General features: G+C 42.0%; 2 protein-coding genes across 3 annotated transcripts; one reads left to right on the top strand and one right to left on the bottom strand.

The window, feature by feature from the left end:
* Positions 1–665: 665 nt before the first annotated feature.
* GTPBP4 (GTP binding protein 4) lies at positions 666–11,479 on the top strand. Its single transcript, XM_068174150.1, has 17 exons — positions 666–805; positions 1,442–1,612; positions 2,741–2,844; positions 2,922–3,058; positions 3,650–3,750; positions 4,125–4,217; positions 4,711–4,902; positions 4,995–5,075; positions 5,765–5,854; positions 6,260–6,370; positions 6,599–6,676; positions 6,785–6,836; positions 7,415–7,515; positions 8,384–8,581; positions 9,455–9,520; positions 10,612–10,746; positions 11,252–11,479. The coding sequence occupies exons 1-17, from the start codon at positions 758–760 to the stop codon at positions 11,402–11,404; spliced, it is 1,911 nt and encodes a 636-aa protein (XP_068030251.1). The 5' UTR covers positions 666–757; the 3' UTR covers positions 11,405–11,479.
* Positions 11,480–13,110: 1,631 nt separating this feature from the next.
* Positions 13,111–18,960, bottom strand: IDI1 (isopentenyl-diphosphate delta isomerase 1). 2 transcript variants are annotated; one of them, XM_068174173.1, is made up of 5 exons: positions 18,815–18,960; positions 17,634–17,794; positions 16,553–16,645; positions 15,157–15,287; positions 13,111–14,603 (listed from the first exon to the last, which is right to left on the bottom strand). In XM_068174173.1, the coding sequence occupies exons 1-5, from the start codon at positions 18,907–18,909 to the stop codon at positions 14,286–14,288; spliced, it is 798 nt and encodes a 265-aa protein (XP_068030274.1). In that variant the 5' UTR covers positions 18,910–18,960; the 3' UTR covers positions 13,111–14,285. The 2 variants fall into 2 exon arrangements, with proteins under 2 accessions (XP_068030274.1, XP_068030265.1); XM_068174164.1 differs by having other exon boundaries at positions 17,634–17,797; positions 18,815–18,952.
* Between the last annotated feature and the right edge of the window lie 4,414 nt (positions 18,961–23,374).

Below are 23,374 nucleotides of genomic sequence, written 5' to 3'. Positions count from 1 at the left end.
CCACTCCTTCCTTCCTTCCTTCCTTCCTTCCTTCCTTCCTTCCTTCCTTCCTTCCTTCCTCCCTCCCTCCCTCCCTCCCTCCCTTCCACTCCTTCCTCCCTCCCTCCCTCCCTCCCTCCCTTCCACTCCTTCCTTCCTTCCTTCCTTCCTTCCTTCCTTCCTTCCTTCCTTCCTTCCTTCCTTCCTTCCTTCCTTCCTCTCCTTCCTCTCCTTCCTCTCCTTCCTCTCCTTCCTCTCCTTCCTTCCTCTCCTTCCTCTCCTTCCTTCCTCTCCTTCCTTCCTCCCTTCCTCTCCTTCCTTCCTCCCTTCCTCTCCTCTCCTCTCCTCTCCTCTCCTCTCCTCTCCTCTCCTCTCCTCTCCTCTCCTCTCCTCTCCTCTCCTCTCCTCTCCTCTCCTCTCCTCTCCTCTCCTCTCCTCTCCTCTCCTCTCCTCTCCTCTCCTCTCCTCTCCTCTCCTCTCCTCTCCTCTCCTCTCCTCTCCTCTCCTCTCCTCTCCCCTCCCCTCCCCTCCCCTCCCCTCCCCTCCCCTCTCCTCTCCTCTCCTCTCCTCTCCCCTCCCCTCCCCTCCCCTCCCCTCCCCTCCCCTCCCCTCCCCTCCCCTCCCCTCCCCTCCCCTCCCCTCCCTCTCTCTCCCTCCCTCTCCTCTCCCTTTCTCTCCCTCCCTGTTCCGGCCGGGCCGGGGGCCGGACGCGCGCAGCTCTCGCGAGAGCTCCGGGCGCGCTCCCTTTCCGGCGCGTGGCGCGGCGGCGGCGGCGGCCATGGCGCTCTACAACTTCAAGAAGATCACGGTGGTTCCGTCTGCCAAGGTACGGCCGCGCTGCCCCGTTCCTACCCCGGCCCCTGCTTCTGCCCTCAGTGCCCTCCGCACCGGGCCGTCCCTCCCGTTCCTCCCGCTCGGCGGCTTCCGAGGACCGCGCTGCCCTCCTGCCCCTTCGGCCGTGCCGGCGTGGTGTCGGCCTTCGCCTCCTCCCCCTCCCGCGGGAGCCGTGGACTCGCCCGTGCTGGTGCTGCCGCGGCCGGCGGCCCGTACCACGCACAGTGTCGGGGGGTCCTGTCACAGAGGATCCTGAGCTCGCATCCTTAACGCCGCGCCGTCCCCCGCAAAAATCCCTCTTGTTTTCCAAACCCGCCTCACGCCGAAACTCATCGCAGCGCCCTGCTTCGAAATAAAGTCGTCTGCCAGTCGGAGGAAGGAGTTTTAAACGAAGCAGGGTGAAGGGGGCTCCCCGCAGGGCTCGGTGTGGCTGGGCCGAGGGCAGCCCGCGGCCCATGGCAATGGGAGCCGGACAGGGAACGTGCCTCCTGCTTCTTCCTGCCTGCCCTCAGGCGTGCGTGTCAAACTGCATGCGCTTCTCTCACAGCGTCCTCCTCCACCGAAATAAAATTGTTACCTTTACAAGAACTGGAGTTTTCTGTAATTAATCATGTTTCCTCGATTGCAGGACTTCATAGATTTGACATTGTCAAAGACTCAGCGAAAGACCCCAACTGTCATTCATAAACATTATCAAATCCATCGGATTCGACATTTTTATATGCGAAAAGTCAAATATACTCAACAAAATTACCATGACAGACTCACTCAGATCTTAACAGACTTCCCGAAATTAGATGTAAGTGTTTTCTCATTTGCTGATTTCTCTGTGTAGGCAGTTTGGCTGATTTCAAGTAGATATTATGGTGAGTAGTAGGCAAAACCTGTACTGCAAAAGTAGTGTGTTCCTGTGGAGAGCAGAAGTCTAACTTGTGGCGGTGGATGGTCATTAAAGGCTGGATTTTACAAGCTTTTAGCTAATCAGATAGGTTTGCAAGAAGTTGCTTTCAAATTAAGACAGGTTTAAAGTATATTGTGTCTACTTGTTTCTTCTGTGTGTAGGCATATGGGAACTGTACTTATGTTCAGTCTTCTCGAGGAAACACCAGGAAATATAATACATCATATTGCTTTCCATCTTCAGGAGTTAATTTGACAACATAAATGTTGTCCTCGGCCCCATAAAATGTGGGGTTAGAAACACATTATTAACTTCCAATAACTGCAACTGTATCCGTGTCCCAGTGGGACTTCTTTATGGGCAGTTTTCTGCTCAGACTGAAATTATTCACCTATTAAATTGTTTCTTGTGATAATTTCATACCCATGGAGTGTTGCTCCAGAATTCCCAGAAATATCTTCTGGGGTTTTTTTAGCATCACATGATGAAATTTCTGCAGGTAAATACATAGCTAGCTGAAATACTCTACTTAAAAGATTTGTACTGGAGATGCCACTTCCTTGAAAAGCTGAGGATTTATTTGGGCATTAAAAATCCCGTTTTGTCCAGTCTTGTATAGAATTTCATGCAGCACTCAGAAAAGAAAAGGGATTTATAGTATTGCTATATTTCTGCTATAATATGAATTTCCTTTTTGAGACAATTTCTGTTGGCTACTTGTAGTTTTTAACTTTGAAAAAAAGAGACTTCAGAGTTGTAATACAAAGTATTTTAGAAAGCAGAAAATCAAATGGAAACTCTGTATGAATAAGTCAAAGATGTGTTTGCAGAAGAAATTCAGAGGAATTAGGATTCATGCATTTAATGACCAAGCAGATTATTTTTCTAACATAAGATAGTAATGAAAATTGGCTTTTGGTGTCATTTGTGTTGCTGTACTGGTGAAAAAAAGAAAGAACCTATGTGCAAGAAATAGTAGTCTTAGAGTAAGAAAGTATGAGACTTAACATCATGCTTTTGTTTTAGGATATTCATCCTTTTTACGCGGACCTGATGAATGTTCTGTATGACAAAGATCACTACAAGCTGGCTTTGGGGCAGATCAACATTGCCAAGAATCTGATTGACAAGTAAGGGACGTTGATTTCTCTGGTTTTGCGTGTGCCTGGTGGATTGTTGGCTGAATTCTGCTTTCCTGTGCCCGCAGCGTGGCCAAGGACTACGTGCGGCTGATGAAGTACGGCGACTCTCTGTACCGCTGCAAGCAGCTCAAACGGGCGGCCCTGGGACGCATGTGCACCATCATCAAGAGACAGAAACAGAGCCTGGAGTATTTGGAGCAAGGTTGGTTTACACGTGGGCTAAAAAACGCATTGGATACAAAGTTCATTACACTTAGTAGCAGAAGAATGTGTTTAGTACAGGTTACAGACCCAGGAAACGCAGGAATAGTTTTTGAATCCCCAAATACTTAATGTTTATTTTTCAACAAAATAGTTTTCTGTTTGAATATTTATTAAGCCTTATGGTATTACTGACAGTGATAAAACTTTTTTCTTTGTTTAAAAGTCACGGGCATGCTTTTACTTACCATTCTTTTCACTAACACGTATGTGAAAAATGTTGCTAAAAATTTTGCAGACATTACTACTTAACTTCAGACTTATGAGTCCTTCAGGTTATGTTGCCTGATTTGGTGGAGTCATTCTAGCTGTAAGACGGTGGTCTTCATTTCTTAAATATTTCTTAAATTTTATTTTTGTTGTATGTAGATACTTGTGGAGTATTCAAACTATTACATACTTTAATGAATGATCATATTATTTCAGAGATGTTACAGATTTTTAGGTAAACAATTCAGTATATCTATAGTTATTCCATCTCAGTAAAACTTAAATTATCAGAGATACTTAAAAAATCTTTTTAACATTTCAGTACGACAGCATTTGTCTCGTTTGCCAACCATTGATCCCAATACACGAACTCTTCTGCTGTGTGGCTACCCAAATGTTGGAAAATCCAGCTTTATAAATAAGGTATGTGAGTGGTTTTTCCATAATTTTGAGATACAAGTTAATTAAAATAAGGTAACTTCTAAACAATTTGATTTAGTTGTGGCTGTGTCTAATGTGAGTAGTAGCAAGTTCAAATGTGTGAGTAGAGATTGAATGAAAGTCCTGAAGGAATAAATGGAAAGTTTTGATAGATTTCACTCTTAAAAATCCTTATCTTCTCCAAAATAGCATCCCATTAGCATATTTTCTGATAGATACTTGCAGAGAAGCTAGAATAACCAGATTTTAGCTTTTTTTTTTCCCCTGTAGCAAAGGATGTGTATTATAATGAGGATATACTACGTGCAACTTCAGGAAATTTAAAATAAATATATGTGACTAAATCTTGTTTTAAGGTTACAAGAGCAGATGTAGAAGTGCAGCCTTATGCCTTTACCACTAAATCTCTCTTTGTGGGACATATGGATTATAAGTATCTACGTTGGCAGGTAAGAACTGTTACTATTTTGCAGTTTCTTGGAAGAGTGAGCTGGTTATAGCCTGATTTGCCTTTTTGCCATGGGAGCTGCATTTTTGTGTCTTGATGAGACAGGCTGTGTCTGACAGCTGCTGTGCAAAGTGCAGTGTGCCAAGTGAGAGCGGCAGTCAAAACCTGTTCTAAAAATGTACATGCACGGGTCTGTTTTCGATTGGAGGGAAGATGGGAAATGGAATTATTGACTAAAGCCTGATCACTTTTTATCACTCTCAAATTCTGGGCTGGGTAGGGACAGCATTTTCCCTCCCTCTGTAATACTTGGAGTGTTGGTTATGAAACCTCATTCTTCTTCCATTTCTGCATTCTCAGTTTGGCAGCGCTCGCAGTTCTGTTTGTGACTGAAAGGAAAAACTGTCGCCGTCTTAAAAAATATAGATGAACAATCAAAGATGTGTTCTGCAATAGCTGATCAGTAACACCTGGCTTAATGATGTTAATTTTAGGTAGTAGACACTCCTGGTATTTTGGATCACCCCCTGGAGGACAGGAACACCATTGAGATGCAGGCTATCACTGCCCTGGCACATCTGCGTGCTGCTGTGCTCTACGTGATGGATGTGTCTGAGCAGTGTGGGCATAGCCTGGAGGAGCAGGTGGAGCTCTTCAGAAATATTAAGCCATTGTTTGCTAACAAGGTGAGTTTTGTTCACATTATTAACAAACCCCAGGGGTTTATAACATGGTAACTTGAATTAAGATTTTTTTTTTTTTTTTGCCTTTTAATCAGCCACTTATAATTGTTGCAAACAAATGCGATGTGAAGAGGATTTCAGAACTTCCTGAAGAAGAACTTCCTGAAGAGAGTCAGGTTAGGATACTTCTCTCACCTCTTTGCCTTCTGAAGTTTGCAAAAATATTGTGTGTGCATTGTGGATGGCTATAATTTTTATTGGGCAAAATCTTTTACATTATCTTTTCTTTATTGAACTGCTCTAATAGTACAGTGGAAGATTGCTTTGCAGGTCTTGACCCCATCTTTCTTTAGCACTGTCTAATGTAGTCCTTGCCTGAATATTGTAAATGCCAAAGAGAAAGCAGGTTCTTAATGGTTTCAGAAATCTCTGATGGTGTGAGAACTTTCAATTACTGCTTTAATTGGAAGTTAGACAATAGCTTTACTCAATAATCCTTTCAGTGACAGGCATGGTGAGCACTAGACTCAAGAGGTCTTGCTGAACAGTTACAATAAAAGGTAATTCAATTGTATGTACAGGCTAAAGAACATAGAATTTGTGTTTCTCTCACTCTTTTTTTCTTTTTCTCTTATAGGTCATTTATAGGTGCCTTTTAAAAAGTAGTTATTTGCTTATAAAATAAGAAAGAGAGTAAATAGAACTATAATTGTAAACTTTCTGTCATCTTTTTCAAAACACCCTCTAATAAAATAGTAGTGCATTTTATGTATTGATATTGGATTAAAATTTGTGGTGTTTATGTGTTGTGGTATATTAAGAAATGCACGGGATGTCATTATTTGTGTAAACTTTTCAATTTTAGAAAATATTTGAAGCTTTTGAAGCAGAAGGATTTTCTGTAATAGAGACAAGTACACTGACTGAAGAAGGTGTCATCCAAGTTAAAACAGAGGTAGGTGCATTCTCTTAGTTTCATCCCAAATGAACAGCTAACATCTTGCTTCACTTGTATGAGTTTAATCTCAGGTAGACTGCATTATAGTGATAAACTTTAAAAATGTTTTCCTTGTTGCACCTCAGTGAGCTTGGGTGAGAATGGAAAATAATGTCATAATAATTTTTTCTTTAAATTGTGATTTTTTTTCTGAGTCCTATTAAAAAAAATACATATTCACATATGCATCTTCCCATGATGCTTTTAACATAAAATAATTTGATGCTTTCCTGAGAGTTAGAGGTATAAGACAAAAAGAGAATAAGGTGTGAAGCCAGATACTTGGGATTGAATGCCTGCAGTATCATTTGCTGTATCTAAAAGGCTTTGTTCCTCACCTTACCTTGCCATGTGCACTTTCAGGCCTGTGACAGACTGTTGGCCCATCGTGTTGATACTAAAATGAGAGGAAACAAAGTGAATGAAGTACTGAATAGATTACACTTGGCTATGCCAAACAAAAGAGATAACAAGGTAGGCTACATGTTTGCACTATTTAATGTATTTCCCAATACTTCTTCAGTAGGATAAGAATTCTGTCGTCGTTAATCTGCGAAAAGATTCAAATGCTGAAGTTTTCCTGCTGGGAGCTTGGGATTTTGTATTCTTCAGAAATACATTACAGTGCAGCTGGTGATTTATAGCAGTGTAAAAAAATTGATGTGAACCTCTCCTTTTTTTATTGGGGTGGATTTATTCCAGGAGCGACTGCCTTTTATACCTGAAGGAGTAGTAGCTCGTAAGAAACGCATGGAAGTAGACACTCCCAAGAGGAAGTTGGTAAGTGGCATCTCTAAATCAAGAAATCAGCAGCTGGATTTTAAATTTGCTGTGTTACTCCATAGCTTCTAAATTAGATGGTATCTAAAGCCATGTATGTCTTTGCAGGAGAGAGATATTGAACTTGAAATGGGAGATGATTATATTTTGGATCTGCAGAGTAAGTATTAGATAAGAATTGGTATGACCATGATTATTACTAAACAGTAAAGTGTGGCTATTTCAGCCTTAAGGGGGAATACCTAAACCTGACTCCTTTCAACTGATTGCCAGTGCCACCATTTCATTGCATACTATCCTTCTGTTCCAGAACTGGTGATCTTTAGTGATGTGTTTTGTGATGTTACTCAGTTGTTTCCCATTTTGGAGTCACAGACATGAAACAGTTGGTCTGATGATTCAAGTGACTTTTTCTCTCCATTCTGTATTGTAGTAGTTCATTAATTTCTGGCACTCTTTGTTCAGAAAGTATCAGTATGAGAGAGAGCTGCATATATTGTGTTTCAGCTGGGTTTTTGTTGCCTGGCGTGTCTTGGGGCAGTGAGTCGTGCCATAACTGAGCAATCTTTGGCAGTAGGATGGAGATCAGAAATATTTCTGAATATAGCAGAGGTGCTGCCAAAGTCTTAGGGATAGGGTACTTCTTTTGTGTGTGTGTTCTGAGTGTTGTTATTTGTCATGGAATATTCATTTAAATTAATTTTTTGTCTCTTTATCAACTTTTGTTGTATTTTTAAGAATACTGGGACTTAATGAATTCATCTGAGAAATATGATAAGATTCCAGAGATATGGGAAGGCCATAATATACTTGACTACATTGATCCTGATATAATGAGAGTGAGTTTTCCATTTATTGCTTTCTACTTTTCTTTCCTCTTTATCTCTTATTTGTTTAATGTCAGTTACTATTTATAGATTAAAAACAAATCATGTATTGTGAGAACCTGTTCTTGTTTTGCATTGTCTGCACTTGTCCTGGGCAAAGATACTAGTTTTTGAGTGATAAAGGACAGAATTTCAGAAGAATAGAAAATTGCTTCAGCTTGTCAGAATGATGGTGATCTCATCTGTTCCATTCTAAAATATGAGGTTTGCACTAGAAGTTATATTTCTTTGTTCTTTGACTACAGCTACAGGAATGTAGCTGTCAAATTTAATATATTTTTAATAATACAAAGTTCATCCATCAGATTTATGTCTATGGAGGAAATGGACTGAATGCTCAATTTGTAGCATTTTTCTTTAATAACAATCACTGTTTGGATTTCCTGCTGGTTGTTAGGGAGGAGTGGTGAGTGCAGCCCACGGAGCCTGCCAGTTATGCAGCTGGGTTCCTGTGAATTGCTGGTGTTCTGGACCCATGTTGAATGTCCGAAGAGAAGGGTTTTTTCAGAGTCTGTTTCCAGAAATGGCACAGCAAGCACAGCTCACAGGACAGTACAGCTGCTTTCACACACTGGGCAGCTTTGGGCAGCCACAGAAATTTAGCCAGGTGATAATGTGGAGTCTGCATTAGTTTGCACAGCAGTGTGTTCATGGGTTCACAGTAATCTCTGTCACCAGCCCCATTAGTGTGGTTATCAGGTAATGTAGTTCCTTCTTGGAAGGGCCTATGTGCTGTCATGGCCCAGGACCATGTACAGATGTAATGTTGAGGATCCTAATTCGAGGATCTGATCTCCATTTTACCTCTTCAAAATCTAAGAAACTGGAAGAATTGGAGAAAGAAGAAGAGCTGAGAGAAGCTGCTGGAGAGTATGACAGTGAACCAGAAAGTGAAGATGAAGAAATGATGGAAATCAGACAACTGGCAAGGAAGATACGAGAAAAGAAGAAACTGAAAATCCTGCAGTCAAAGGAAAAAGATGTTCATGGTCCAAGAATGCCTAGAACAGCTAAAAAGGTGAGTGGAGAACATGTTCTGTAAAAAAATCTTGCTGCTATGTAACAACATCATAAAAGCATGTATCACTGTCAGGTAATGGAACTGATGGCTTTTGTTCATACTTGGCCCCTTCACTGCTTGCTTCCTTCTGTTCTCCCAAGAGTTCTGGTCACTGCTTAGCTGAGGAGGGATAGTAACCCTTTTTTTTTTGTGTGTCACATAAGTAAGTCTTGTGCAAAACTCCATATATATTGCAGAAAAGGTTTATAACAATATGATTAAGTTTGTTTAACTTAATCATATTTGATTAAGGTTGTTTCATTGTATGTTGTCTGTTTGCTTAAAATTCAAAGAATTATAAGAATTAGACAATTACTTAAAATCACAATCACGTGAAATTTGTTCTGGAAAAGGTGATGTGTCTTTTTAGTAGCCAGGTATCATTCTTTTTGATGGCAGAATCTCTTCTGACCAGTCCAGGACAATTGCAAAGTAATAAACTGGTAACTAGACATTTTGAGAAAATTTATCTAGCTGCTGTTGCCCCTAAGATCTCTTACCTTCTCCAGAGTGTATGCCTTTTGGGAGAAAAGGAAACATTTTTGACTGAACAACTTCTCCTTGTCAGCTTCCCCCAAAAAAGGCAAACTAATTACATCATCTTTAGGAAATGTTGGGACACTGGAGTCCTGTGAAGCAGAATTTATGTGTGCAAAAATAAAAGTTGCAAAAAAGGAAATGTGAAGGTAGGATGTCAATAACCTGCCTGTGGATATGATAAAGCCAGAAATATATAGTGAATATAATGGACTTGTGGTGGTTTATTAAGACAAAAAGTAAGGTGGAAGGATTTTTTTAAAGAAACATGTTTTCTTAACTGTGTTTTTACAGGTCCAGAGAAAGGTGTTAGAGAAAGAAATGACTGATCTTGGACTTGACATGACTAATAAAGATGATGTAAGTTTTTGCTAATTAAACACATTTGTCTAAAAGAGACTTAGATTTCTTTGAGCACAGTTGAAATGCTTATTATAGTTGGCACAAGAGAGAGGTGGGGGTCTATTAAGGGTGAATTAGTAATTGCAGATGAGGCAGTTGGTACTGGAATTTTTTTAGTAATGTGATCAAAACAGGTTGTATAAGCTGGAAAACTAACATTTATCAGAGATCATACATGCATGTGCACTGCTTTCTTGGAATTTGTGTAGGATTCAAGAACAGGGTTAGCTAAGCATACTTCTTAATTATTAAGTCTGCTTTGTTGGATGAGACTCTACTATGTCAGAAATAGTAATAGCGACAGATCAGGCCTATCTTTTTACAGTTCATTAATTCCATGAGCTGTAATTGAAGTTTTTGAGGGCAGCTGGGATCTTTAAATGTAAGACAGATTAAGTACTTTATTAGAGACTGGCCTTCAGGAGACATTTTTTGTAACAGAAATTTGAAACCCCCAGAACATTTTGTACAGCAAATCCAGCAGTATTACAGCTCCCTGGATTTTGAGGTCTCTAATTCTTCAGCTAAATAAGGAGTTAGGAAACAAGAAATGTCAACATTGCACATCTGAAGCAAGCATTTATGGTTCTCAGAGCTGCCATGCCATGTTGATGTAGGAGCAATGTAGGAATGTAATACTTATGCTATAACATGATCAGTCTTCATGTCTGAAATTCTTCCGGGCTGTGCCCAGTGCACAGGACATTAATCAGGGTAGGTTTCATCATTGCTATTTTGCTGTTGCAAAATTGCTTAATTGTTGCTATCCATTAATTTGTATTTTTTTATTGATTACTATTGAGTCTACTCCACCCAAAGAAAAAAGCCAGTTCGTAATTGTGGAGGGAAAAAAGCTAGTATTCACTGAAATTTGAGTGTTCCTGTAGGACAGAGAGGCAGTGACCAACAGCTGTCAAGATCTTTATGTTACTATGGCATAACCAATATAATTTATCACAGCAAGCCACTTCCTGTTTTTCCTATTACTCTGATTAGAAATGAGCTGGCTGTTTCTGGCTTTAAAGGTCAAATGATGTTTTCATTTTCAGGCACATTACGTGAGGAGGTCGCGCAGCACCACGAGGAAACGTAAACGCGATGAGTCTGAAACGCCCAAGTCGGTGTCGCGCAGTCGCAGCTGCTCTCGCACACCACGGGATGTGTCTGGCCTTCGGGATGAAAAGGTTTGTTATTTATCTGTCTTTACTTGTTTGGCAGCTCAACCAGCATGACTGTACCTAGACCAGCTCCTGGGAGCCTTCAGAGTAGGCTGGTTATGATTATCCAGAGTTTGTGCTTGGTCTCCCTGCAGCTTGATCATCTTTTCAATTTGGACTCTCTTTCTCTACTTCCTTCTTACAAATAACATGTAATAATATAGACCAAAAAAGTACATTTTAATTCTTGTCTTTAAATGCAAGTCTGAAGAAAGAATTCTGCGAACTGTGGTTCTATCTTTAGTAAGTGAGGAATTCAGGGACAGCATGATCCTGTGTTAGTGTACTGGAAGGTTTTGCTAAGGAGGGTTAGTGTCACTTTGATAGTGTCACAGTGACACTGCTCTGGAGTTGGTGTTAATGTCCTTGATAAAACCATCCAGCTTAGTGGGTTTTTTTAAAGGTAAAGTTTGTTACCTGAGTTACTGAGGAAGTTACTCTGCATCTTTGTTTTTTGTTTGTTTTTAAATAGATGGTGAAGAAGGTTAAGATCATGGCAAAGAAAGCTCAAAAGAAAATGAATCGCCTGGGCAGGAAAGGAGAGGCAGACAGGCACATATTTAACTTGAGGCCAAGACATCTGCTGACTGGGAAGAGAAAATCTGGTAAAACACAGAGAAGATAAGCAGTCTTCTGGATCAAAATTAAAAACTGATCAAAAAATCAAATTCAAAATCAAAATTAAATTTATTAAAACTAATTTCTAGTCGTCATCTTTTTTAGTAATACTTGATATTTAAGTGTGTGTTTTGTGTTAGTGGTTATGATACTTCAAGTTCAGTATTTCAATACCTTGATGTTACACTTCCAAGAAATACCATGAGAGAAATTTCTCAATTCTAGTGGCAGAAACCATTTATAAACAGACATAAAAAAAATACTTTCTTCCATATTCTTATTCCTGACTTTCATGTATCAGTAAAGTGTTTACATTTCTCTACAAACCTAATTTAAAATGAGGTTAAATCTAGAAACGTGAACAGTTTGTTAAACTACCATTGATAAAAAAAGCCTGGGTTCAGTAAGGTTTGTATTGCTGCATGCTGGTAATCCTTTGTGATGAGTTTATGTTGCTGGTGAAGGCTGAAAAGGGTGGGAAAATAACAGGAAAGCATCGGAACTAGACAAAGTTTGTGTTTGTGCACGGAAGCACAGGAGCAGTGCAGCCACTTCACTGAGATCCAGGGTGACTGGAGGAGAAACTGCAGTTCTAGTACTGACCTGCAGCCTGTAATAACCTAATACAGCAGGGGCAGGGAAGGTTACGCCTTGTAGCCTTGAATATTTCACATTAATACATTTCAGATACGTAGAGAACGAGGATCAGACTGAAATTCTGTGCCAAGCACATGCTACTGTCATCCTTGGTTTAGCAAGACATTTTCTCTTCAGGATCTGATAGACAGAATTCTGCTCAAGGCAAAATATATTGTCTTTTTGTCCATACTTGGTCAATGGTTACATAGAGGTTTGCAAAATGATGCATTATAAATGTGTTTCTCGAACAATACACTCAAATCCATGTTAAAAATTAACACACACGCACACCCCCCCAAAAAGGGGGAAAGAAAGAAACCTCAAATCACTATTTTTTGAAATACAGCCAGTAACTGGCTTTCAGATGTCAGCTTTTGCAGCATGTGTAAATTGATAGACTTTCTCTCATCTACTTTGTGTAATAAATTCAGAATTAAAGCATACTGTAATGCCACAAGGAAGACCAAGGTCAAGAAAAACTTTTGAGGGACTTGAAGGAACTGTTAAGCAAAACTTTTCTTTCAGCTTCTGTATGCACAGGGCTTCTACTTCAGGATCTGTTTTGTCAGATTTTGCTCCAAGCTGAACTAGAAAAACAGAACTTTTTTCCAGTAGCTCTGTGCCCTGCTGCCCTGCCCATATCATGCTGCTTCAGTGGTGTTTAATGGGCAGGGTGCTGCTTAGTGTGTGGCAAAGACAGATTATTCTCCATGTGGCTTCACATCTGGAAAGAAAACAACAGTTCAAGGGTTTAGGCAAGATGTTTTAATTATATAGTTAGATTTATAAAGTATTTGAGAACTTCTCCATTGCCTACAGCTGGGTATCATGGCTAATTGCACTGAATTCAAGAAAGCTGCTACATCACATCAATGTTCCCTCACCTGATATTATTTGCTTTGAAACAATACATCAGTTATGGCCAATACACAACAAACTTGGCTCTAAAACCTCAAAGTGTTGAACTACTGGAGGTGCTGGTACAAGGAAGCTTCAGTGCTGCACTCACAAAAGGGATGAGAAAAGAGAAATTTTGACCAAGAGTTAAGTTTTACCCCAAATCCAGACACAGAATCCTTACAATCATGTCTACTTGTAATGGTAAGTGGTATGACAAACATACTATTTCATCAGGCTCTGGGAGGACTTAAAAACTAGTTTGAGTAGTGTGCTAACAGAAGAAATCACAAACTGTTTTTGAGGACCCTCCATCCCCCCAGTCCATAATTAAAATTGAAGCACCCCTGAGTATTTGGCTTATTGAAAAAAGCCTCTTAAGTTACTAGCAATTGATTGACTGCAAGATCAAAAAGGATTAGCCCTGGTAATTTCTAATTAACTGACATCAAGACCCAGTGTTAGCTCACAAATTGTCAGTCTTGAATTTTGGGGTTCAGTGGGTTTGAGTTGTCTGGGAATGACTATTACAGGAAAAGAAAAGCTCTTGTGTCAAGATGCCTTATTTCCCGGAAAAGGGAGAAGAGCCATTTAGTGCACATCCCATCTCCAAAGACAGACTACTGACATTAGACAGGTACCATTTACATTTGCTGTAATTAATGTGGTTTGTTTTTTTTTAATTTGAGATGTCCAGTATTCAGCCATCAACTAATCAGAAAAGCCTGGTGGGGGAAAAAACCCCAAGCACTGTTTATTATCTAAAGCTTTAACACATATGTCAGCACTTCAAAATCAAACTTACTCCACACAGGCAGACCAATTACTTAAGCTTTTATGGGTTTGGTTAATTATAGAGTACAGTAGCGGAAGAGATTTGTTTTCTGCAATTAAAAATAATCCTGATTACTTTGAATTGTTTTTTCCTCTGGCAATTAGCCTTAACATCACAGCAGAGCCCGCAGTCATGTGTAATCACTGTTTAAGGTGTGGTTAAGTTCAGTGGGAACACCCCAGTCCTCCTGCCTGAGCTGGGCAGGAGGTGCCTGGGCTCCCTCCCAGGTGTGCAGGGCACACAAGGGCTGAGGATCTTTCACCAGGCAATGGAGGCAGAGGAACCCAGGGGTTTCATGCTGCTGTTACCCATTTCACATGAGATCTTAACAGGCCCAAGAGAACCAAGGATGAGGGGGAAGAGGTGACAAAAGACAGAAGAAAAAACACTGGCTATGACATCTGTATAAATTAAACATGCTCCATGTGGACCAAGTCTCTGCACATACATCATGATTTATCAGTGTTAATGAGACAACACATCACTGCTAGCCTTCAGCACCTTTTATGCCAGCTATTTACATCCGGTGTATTTTTTCATGCTCAACAAATTTGTTCAAGTTATTCAAGTTATCCCACCACTTAAAAAGAAAGGTCTCTGCTATCAGCTTGAACCATGGAGTAATCTTAACTTCATTCCTGGCAGCTTTGTCCAAGAGCTGTTTCAGTTCTTTCTGTGTCACATAGCAGTAGCTTTGGATCTCGTTGGGGTCAGGATTCAGTGTCACATCCTTCTGCACAAATAAGATATAGTCTATCTCATGTTCTCCCCAGATGCCATCAGACTTGGCCTTGTAGTGAATTCGTGTCAGGTAGGAGATTTCTTCTGGAGGTACCTAAAACCAAAACACTTGTCAGAAGTGCTGCCAGACCAGGAGAATTGCACTGCTGGGCATTGCAGTACAATTTATCAGCTATTATCCTCTTCCTTAGAAATTATTTGTTCCCAGATGCAATGCACTTTTTCATATAGAATTACTAGGAAAAAAAGAACAATTTAAAGCAGTTTGATGGCATGAATTGCACAGCATTTCTTTAGGCAGACTCACTCTCTAATACTGGGAGTGTATTTCCCCTATATGGTATGTTTTAAATAACATTTACCAGACTTTATTGCACACTCATTGAGCACTGGTGAACACAAACACTTGCACCTACCCCTCCCCTCCCAAGCAGAACACTTGACAACTACCTGAAGCCAAGGTCAGAACCACGTACTGACAGACCAAGTGTAACCCTGCCCTCCAAGGATCTCTGGAAGTTCACTCAGTTCTCTGCATCTCCATAGATAAGTTCATTTTTTGGTTTGAGACTGACTCTGTCTGCCAGACATGGTCTGTAAACTGGCAAATGCTGCCAAGAATTCCTGTTTCTCCCTCCTTTCTTTACCTGCTCCATGGGAATTCCCAGTTCTGCTTTCAGTCGTCTCTGCGCTGCTCTCCGAACACCAATGGCATCATTTTCTTCCAGTTCTTGTGGATGGCTTAGAGGGTGACTGCAGCAAGTGTTGGTAAAACAATCTGCAAGAAGTTCAATCAGTTCATTTTTGACACATATAAGGACCTGGGGAAAAAAATACAAAAAACCACAACCCCAAAATCTCCCAGAGACAAAGGCCAGTTACTCAACACATCATCCCAGCTTCATTTCTGTTTTGCAGAGAAGGGTTACAGAAGGAGGATATTTACACCTCTTACTTTCCTTTACATATTTTGCACTGGGATTTGCCTCTGCCAAGCACCTCTTTGCAGGCTAGTGTTTGATACACATGAGGACAGGCATTCTTATCCCCAACACTTCTACTTAGAGAGCCAGTCTGTAAAGACCTTGTTTATCTGTCAAATGCTAATTAAAATTACTTTTGGGAATTCATATGTAACAGAATAATGAAAATATTCCCAGAGCTTCAAGAACAGCTGTCAGTAAGTAGAATTAAATACAAAGTTTATCCCTGTCTTTAAAGGACAACCAATCCATACTGTTTTTCATTTTTTCCTTCTCCAGTCAAAATGCTCAAACATGGTTTGTAGATATTCTAACTATTTTAGATGCTTTTGAGCTCGACCTTTATAGACAAAAGGTTGAAAAAAATCTCTAAAGTAAAGATTCCCTTGGAAAAAAGAAAAAGGTCTTCCTTCTTCAAGTTGGAAACACTTGATTTTGTTTTCCACTGAAAATTCTGCCACAAACGACTTCATGCTCCCTCCAGCATGCCTCAATGTAAGCTGCTTCTATTTGATTCCCCTCCTTATTTTTATGCCTCTCCATTTGCATTTGACAGTAATAGTTCAGGAGCGTTCAAAAGTCACGCACTGCATGGTTGGGCCACACAGCCTCACTTCTGGCAGAGTTAAACAAGTGCTTGTTAAGACAACACAGACAAAGGTCCACAGAGCTCCCAGGCACCAGGGCTCTGCTGCACATCAGCTTTTACCAGTGCAATGGGACACTCTCCACAGCCACCAGAGCCATTTCTTCAACCCAATAAATGTCTTGCAGCAGAGGGGGGAAACACCACACCCTCTGCCCTTGCATGAACAGGATCAAACATGTCAGGGAACAACCATTTCCCAAGATTATCTATAACAACACACAAGCATTTCCATTATCTTATTTCACCCACAAGGTATTTTGAACTCTCAAAAGTATTGGAAGTATGTCCTCTGTAAAGTAGCAAATTCCAAAACTTCAGAATGAGTTATAATGCAGAACTGGATTGACAAATGTTTTTTAAAATATTGATTTAAATAAAACATTTATATAAATACAGTGTTTCAATACTAACCTGGAAATGTAATTTTTGCATTTGACCTCTGCTGCAGCAGCAGTTTATTTTCGGTATTAAATAAGAAAACACTGAAAGCTCGGTGCAGTAAACCTAAAAATAAGAAAACCCCAAACAAACAACAAAACTGAGATATTTAATAGAAGAGAAGAAAAAATATGAAGACAGTTAAGGGTTTATAATGGCCTCATTTTTACATAACAGAATACAGAATTAATATGTGTTAAAAACCAGTGATTTGATAAATAACTCAAAAGCTATTATTCAGGTTTCTAAGTCAGCTTATGCAAAATATGAAATTAGAAGAGTTCCTAGAACAAAAATGCAACAGAGGAGTTCTTCTAAACTCAGTCAGTTCACCATTCTGAATGTGCACATTTGGGCAAGCTTCCAAGGAGAACTTGGCACCCATAAATTTACAATCAAAAAGAGACGATTCAAAAATTCCTAAAAAACTGCATTTCAAGACCCTTCAAGAACTGCAAAAGCAGAACAAAAACAGGCTCCATTAAAAACAGTATAATTGCTGTTTTCTTCACCTTTTGAGGAAGATGCTTTTCCAAAGTACATAAAAAGAGGTCACGCGCTACCATGAGAGACTGTTGAATCTGACCAACCTCAAGTAAACCCAAAATCAGTTAAACCCTTTCCTGTTAGCAGTGTTTGAAGAAGAACTCTGGGTCTCTGGGTGAACAACTTTAAAATTAAATCCTTTTCTACTTGAAAAGAACTCAGCAAAGAAGCAAACAGCATTCTTTAGAAAAAGCTATACAGAACCAGGTATCCATAATAGGAAAAAAATACCACTTTATGTTCAAAATGTGATTAAAAATATTTGTCAAGCTTGTGTGTGCAACCACACAATTCTCTCCATTGCAATTGCCTCCAATTGAGTGTTCCTCCATTCTGCAGAATTTTAACATTAAATATTTTATGCTGAGGAGGAGGGGCCTAAGGGGAGGTACTTGCTCTGGTTTGATCCAACACTCCCCTGAGATCAAGGCTTTAATTTAATCACTACTACGCTTCTGAAAATATTTAATCAACTTAATGGTTCCATTAGGAGATAAGCAAGCTGTACCTTTGTCAATGTTTTCATTCAAGTGACAGTTTTTCTTGGTCTCTGCTCCAATCTTATTGTCATTTTCATCGATAAGGATGCACATCTCTGCCAAGAGCTGCACCTGCTGCTCATCCAGGTGATCTGTGTTTACTTCAGGCATCCTGATGGTAGCACACGTTCTACTGAAGACAGATGATGAAGAGTCATTCACTAAAAACAACATCCATAAGGTTCTGGGCAGAGTGTGAGAAATAACCTAATGGCTTGTTTCTCTGACATGCTGTAAATGGCATACCAATTTTATTCTGAGAGGGTTTACATGCTTTTAGTTTCCTGAAATTTCTTATCCACAATACAAATCACATAGCAACACTTGACAGGTGCTTGAAGCACTTTTATTTCTCAGGAAGCCCTTGCAGCTGCTGCAGGACAGCCATGCTGAGCCTAACATTTTTATGGGCTGTCAGTAGCAGGAATTCCAGTTCCAAAGCTCAAGCTGTGCACCAGCTCTGGCTAAGGCCAGGTATCCTGTGCACCAGGATTTCTCCTCTCCACAGTCTTTAAAGGCTCGGGAACAGAGTTTCAAACCGAGGCACCTCCAAAGCAACACCAGCCCTGCCCCCAGCCTCTGCTGCCGCGGGCGTGCTCCCGGCAGCCCAAAGAATCCCTGACTGGGTCAGGCTGGAAGGGACCACAGGGGACACCTGGTGACCTCCCTGCTCTGTCCGGGTCATCCCAGAGCACACGGCACAGGACTGCATTCAGACAGCTCTGGAGTGTCGCCGGGGAGGGGGCTCCACACCGACTCCAGGCAGCCTGTTCCTCTGCACGGGCACCCGGGCAGGAGAGGAGTTCTTCCTCACGCCCAGGCGCGAGTTCCCGTGCATCGGTGCCTGCCCCGCGCCTCTGGTCTTAGCTCAGCAACGAGGACCCTCCCCTTCGCACCCTCCCGTGGACATTCACAGATATTAACGCTGTCTCCTCTCAGCTGTCTCTCCTCGAGGCTGAACAGACCCGGCTCCCTCAGCCTTTGCTTCTGACCTTCATGACCTTCGCTGCCTTCCGACAGACCTCGTCTCCCGGGTACGGGGGAGTCCAGAACCGGACACGGAGTTCTGGATGCGCCCCGGCAGGGCTGGGGGGCAGGGTGGCCCCTCTCGGCAGCTGTCCCCGTGCCCCGCTCTCCCTTCCCCGCTCACCTCGCGCTCCGTGCGCCCGGCCCCCGCCGCTCTCCCCTCACGCCGGGGCCGCTCCGAGGGGCCGCGCTCCCGGCCCGGCGCAGCGCGCGCCACATCCCTCGTCACACCCCGCCCGCCAATGGCGCCGCCGCCCGGCGCTGACGTCACCGCATCGCCCGATCGCCCCACTGCGGCGCGGGGGGCGGTGCCAGCAGGGACAGGTCGGGGAAGAGGCGTGCGCGGCCAATCGCGACACAGCCCCGGGGCGGCGCTGGCCAATAGAGACACGGAGCGGCGGCGAGCTGGCCAATGGGAGCGGGGCGGCGCGGCGGGCGGGCCGTGCCCCCGGCCGGCACAGGAGAGGCTCGGGCTCGGGCTCGGGCTCGGGCTCCGGCTCCCTGAGCAGGGGGAAGCCTTTGCCTTCCGACAGGAATCACAGAGTCAGTGAGGCTGTAAAAGGCCGCTGAGGTCATCGAGTCCAGCCTGTGACCGGGCAGTACCATGTCAACCAGACCATGGCACTGAGTGCCACATCCAGTCTTTGCTTAAACAGCTCCGGGGACTGGCACTCCACCACCTCTCTGGCAGCACATTCCAATGTCTAAAGACTGAATATTTCTAACATTCAGCGCTGCTTATGGTCTCTTCCCCCACCCACGAAAACCGAAGCACTGTGCCCAAGTACCGGCTCCCACAAATGTGCCGGTGTTTGTGGCAGACAGTTCCAGCACCCAAGTTCTGCTCGGCTCCGGGAGTGTTTCAGGTGGCGGCCATAAGCCCGGGACTGCAGAGTACCAGCGCTTTTTGGCACGCTGCATGCTTGTCTTCGATCCGCAGTAGCATCCTTCGAGCTGAAGAGGTTCGGACTGTGCCGCACAGATCCAGCCCGTGGCACCGGGAGCCGGGAATACCGGCTCCCCTCCCGCGCTGACTGCTCCAGCCGCTGGGAAGCAGCTCCTGTGCTAGTCAAGCTCTGGAACTGCCTGGCTCAGTGAGCCCTTGAGGGGCAGAGAAAGCAAGCAACAAACATTCCGGGTAGCTATGGAGCACAGGCAAGATGTCAAGGTGAACTGGTCAGATAGGGCAGTTTAGATATGCACAGATAACAAACTAAAATAACCTCAAAACCAGCCTCTAGAAACTGCACACTACCATAGCTAAATACTTCTCAGCAAGACTTCTGCTGGCATATTGCTCGCCCATAGATTTGGGTTTATGACTGGATGCCATAAAAAGCCTAGAAATGACATTTAACATGTCTTGGAGACATGGCTTGCTCTGATTCCTTCTCAGCTCAAGTTCCAGCATTTCAGTCTTGTTTGCTTGATTTTTCCTGTGAACAGGACAGATGGCCTGTCACTTAGTGATAGTGATATCATTAACAGCACAAATGGTCAAATGGACAGTTAATATTTTTCGATGGGGCGGCTGGGTTATCTTACAGCATTCCCCTGTGCAGAGCTTGCTGAAAGAAAGAAGAGTGAAGGTGATTTGAGTGAAAGCCACTTGAAAGCATCAGAGCATCAAAAGTGAAAAAAATAAAAAAAAGAAGACTGTAACAATGTGTTGGCTGCTACATATCCTTTTAACTACATAAAACATAACATTATGTATTAATGTTAATATTGTGTTATTCATTCATAAACTGCAAATGTAATGTTATCACAGGAATGTTGATAATAAACATGTACTCTCAAGAAAGGACAGAAATGTACACAGATTGCTTTTTATTGAGTTTACTTTTCATTACTTTACAGATTACTTATTGCTGAGTCACTGGCACAAAAGCACAGTAATTGGAGATACACTGATATATCTTCATAGACATACTGAGAACATCGTTCACCACATTAATCACTTGCTTGTTTCATTGTTCCAGATTAAAAAAAAACCCAAACAAAACTGTAATTTTTTCTTCTATCATTTTCCTAAACTAGCAACACAAGCTACACAGATCTATCAAAAAAATAACTACTGAGATGGACACAGAAACCAGCATTTCATATGATGACAACAGCGTTAACAAGCAGCTCTCCTGCGAGTGAAGCTGTTTTAGAATAGAAACTTCTCCCCTGGGAGGCAGAGATGTGTCTGTGCCTGGGGCACAGCTGGCATGGGACATCAGCAGGTGTACACAGTGACCTTCGGGCTGCACAGCAGAGGGAAACCAGGAAAAATGTGCCTACAGATGATAGAGAAAAGAGGCTTTTTTCCTAGTAATAACTACTGAAAACTTCTATACAGGCGCTTCAGAACCTGACAGTCAGAAACAATTACAGTTCCTGTCTTGCACAGACAAACAAAGCACTTCACCTGAGTCAACGCTGGTGAGCTGCAAGAAGTGACAACAAGTCCTGGTGGATGAGAGGCAAAGAAGCAGGGACAAAGGATGACAGAGACAAAACAAACCATTTTCACAACACAAACGAGGGAGAGACTTCCCAAGCCTTTAACCAGATACCAGGTTTTATGTCACCTGTATCATCTTTCCTTTTGCTCCCCTCCAGACTTGCTCTTTGCCTTCAAAGCTCTTTGTATTGAAAATAAAGCATACTAATTTTTGAAATGCACTTCACTGGTATGCACTTCACTGTAACCTCAGAACTTCTACTCCACCCTGCATCAACAGATTGCCTGAAGTGACATATAGATGCTTTTGAGACTTAATTTTTGCATCTCCTGAAGTTCCCTGTTTTCAAACACTCAGTTACCAAGGGAAAGACAGTTTCCTGTAACATCTGGAAAGTCTTTTATTCACCTGAAAATCCAACCAGCTGCAAACCCCTGACATACTTTCGGTGTCTACTAAGAGAAAGGGAAGTGCAATGCCCACCAAACTGAAGAAAACCCTTTCAATTCTCCAGCAAGTTAAACAAGATGATGACAAGCTACAAAATGAAATAAATGCTGAAACAAACCTGGGATTTGACCCCAGCCTAGAATGCATAAACTCTTGAAAAATGCTTGTCCTCACTTTTCAGATTTGCCAAGGAAAATCAACGGGCTTCTTCCCCCCCATCACATCCAGACTTCTTTTTCAGCTTCCTGTTAACTTGCTCTGATGTTTAAGACTTCCACTTCACCCTTCTCAGCTACAGAGCTATCCTTGTTCCTGATCTCCCTAGAGAATTTCTCTTGTGAGTCCTTTCCTGCCTGGAGCCCTAGCTCTTCAGAAAATATTTGTCTAAATGATCCACTTATGTGCTGAGCAAAAAACAACCTGGGTTTTATCTGAAATGAGAGGTAAATATACTTACCAGTCTTAACTAATCTTCTGTTCCCTTGACTCTTCTTAAAAGCCTCTTTCAGGGAGTGGGTTGGCTTCAGCTCGCTTCAGAGAAGACAGATGTCTTTGTAGTAAGAATGTAATACATATATGCTAAATATCTAAGTAGGATGTTGTATTTGCATTTCATTCTGCTATCTCAAGCTGATGGAAAGAGTGCTGTGATGGATGGCTTCCAAATGTTTTTATACAGCATAAGCTGAATGAATAATGGTATAGGAAACCACTCTTCTAGGAAGGAGTTATTAGAAGGTTTCCTATATGAATCAAGAAATAACCCTTGAGTCCTTTTCTCCCTTAAATTTTTTTTGGTTGGTTTGGTTTTGTTTTTATTTCTTTTGGTTTGAGCTCTGGACAGAAGGCTTTGCCTTTTCCTGCTACATTTACAGGTTTGAAAAATGCTAAATTGGGAGTTTCAGCTATTGTTCTGTTGTGTTGCTGATTTCCCAAGCCTCCTATCTTGTCTTTTCATGTCCAGCTGTGGGTGCAGAAGTAGATTTGTCCAGGACAACCTAACTTCTTCCACTATATTTACTGTATTGTTGAAAAAGCTTCTTAGCTATTGAATAGATGCTGACTAGTACTTCCCTGTTTCCCTAGGCTCCTGTATTGCTATTTATGTCTCCTGTTTTGTATCAGGTAGTTTGCGAAAAGCAATCTTTTGTTCTCTACTTGCTCCTATACATTACACAGTGCCTGCCACTCTTGCAGTGCTGTGACAAAACCAAACCAGTAGCAGAGCTAGAGTGACAACAGGCCACTTGTCATTCTCTTCTCATGAAAAAGCAACTGCATCCATACACGGCCATACACGGTTCATTTTCAGGTGAGGCATCCTGTAACAAGGAAAAAGTTGTTTAAGCCCATCTTTCCACATTTCAGTATTTTGCATTTCTTCAGGTAAAAAAATGGTCATCTCTGTAATGCACTCTGCTCCTGGGGAGTGTGCTGCTCCAGAGGAGAAAGAAGCTGCCAGGTGTTCTCCCCAGGAAATCTCTAATGTCGATCTTTGTACTCCTGCTGGATATTTTTTTCCTTCATACATATAGCTAAAATTGTTACAGTACAGTAGTGTTATATTAGTGTAATTTTGCTAGGGATTATGAGGCTTAAAAATGTCTAGTTAGAAACTGAACAGCTGAGAACTCAAATTGTCACTTGGCTAAGATGGCTGAGCCACCCACAACTGCACCAACTCTAAAGAGAACTCAAAGCACTGAACCGGGGCATTTGGTCAGGTTGTGTTCAGCTTCCTCCTGGGCACCTCTGTTCCATCTCTTGTCCCTCTCCTTTTG

Source organism: Anomalospiza imberbis, chromosome 1 (assembly GCF_031753505.1).
Source record: "Anomalospiza imberbis isolate Cuckoo-Finch-1a 21T00152 chromosome 1, ASM3175350v1, whole genome shotgun sequence".
NCBI classification, from domain to species: Eukaryota; Metazoa; Chordata; class Aves; order Passeriformes; family Viduidae; genus Anomalospiza; species Anomalospiza imberbis.
This window is presented reverse-complemented; position numbering and strand designations above follow the sequence as displayed.

Bases quoted from the DNA above. Each gene is read 5' to 3' on its own strand.
- GTPBP4 (XM_068174150.1), top strand. From the start codon at position 758: ATGGCGCTCTACAACTTCAAGAAGATCACGGTGGTTCCGTCTGCCAAG. The intron at 6,837-7,414 runs GTAAGTATTAGA...TGTATTTTTAAG, and splicing joins TTATATTTTGGATCTGCAGA to AATACTGGGACTTAATGAAT. The intron at 8,582-9,454 runs GTGAGTGGAGAA...GTGTTTTTACAG, and splicing joins TGCCTAGAACAGCTAAAAAG to GTCCAGAGAAAGGTGTTAGA.
- IDI1 (XM_068174164.1), bottom strand. From the start codon at position 18,909: ATGTGGCGCGCGCTGCGCCGGGCCGGGAGCGCGGCCCCTCGGAGCGGC. The intron at 17,798-18,814 runs GTGAGCGGGGAA...ATCTGTCTTCAG, and splicing joins CCGGGCGCACGGAGCGCGAG to TAGAACGTGTGCTACCATCA. The intron at 16,646-17,633 runs GTACAGCTTGCT...TCTTATTTTTAG, and splicing joins GAATGAAAACATTGACAAAG to GTTTACTGCACCGAGCTTTC.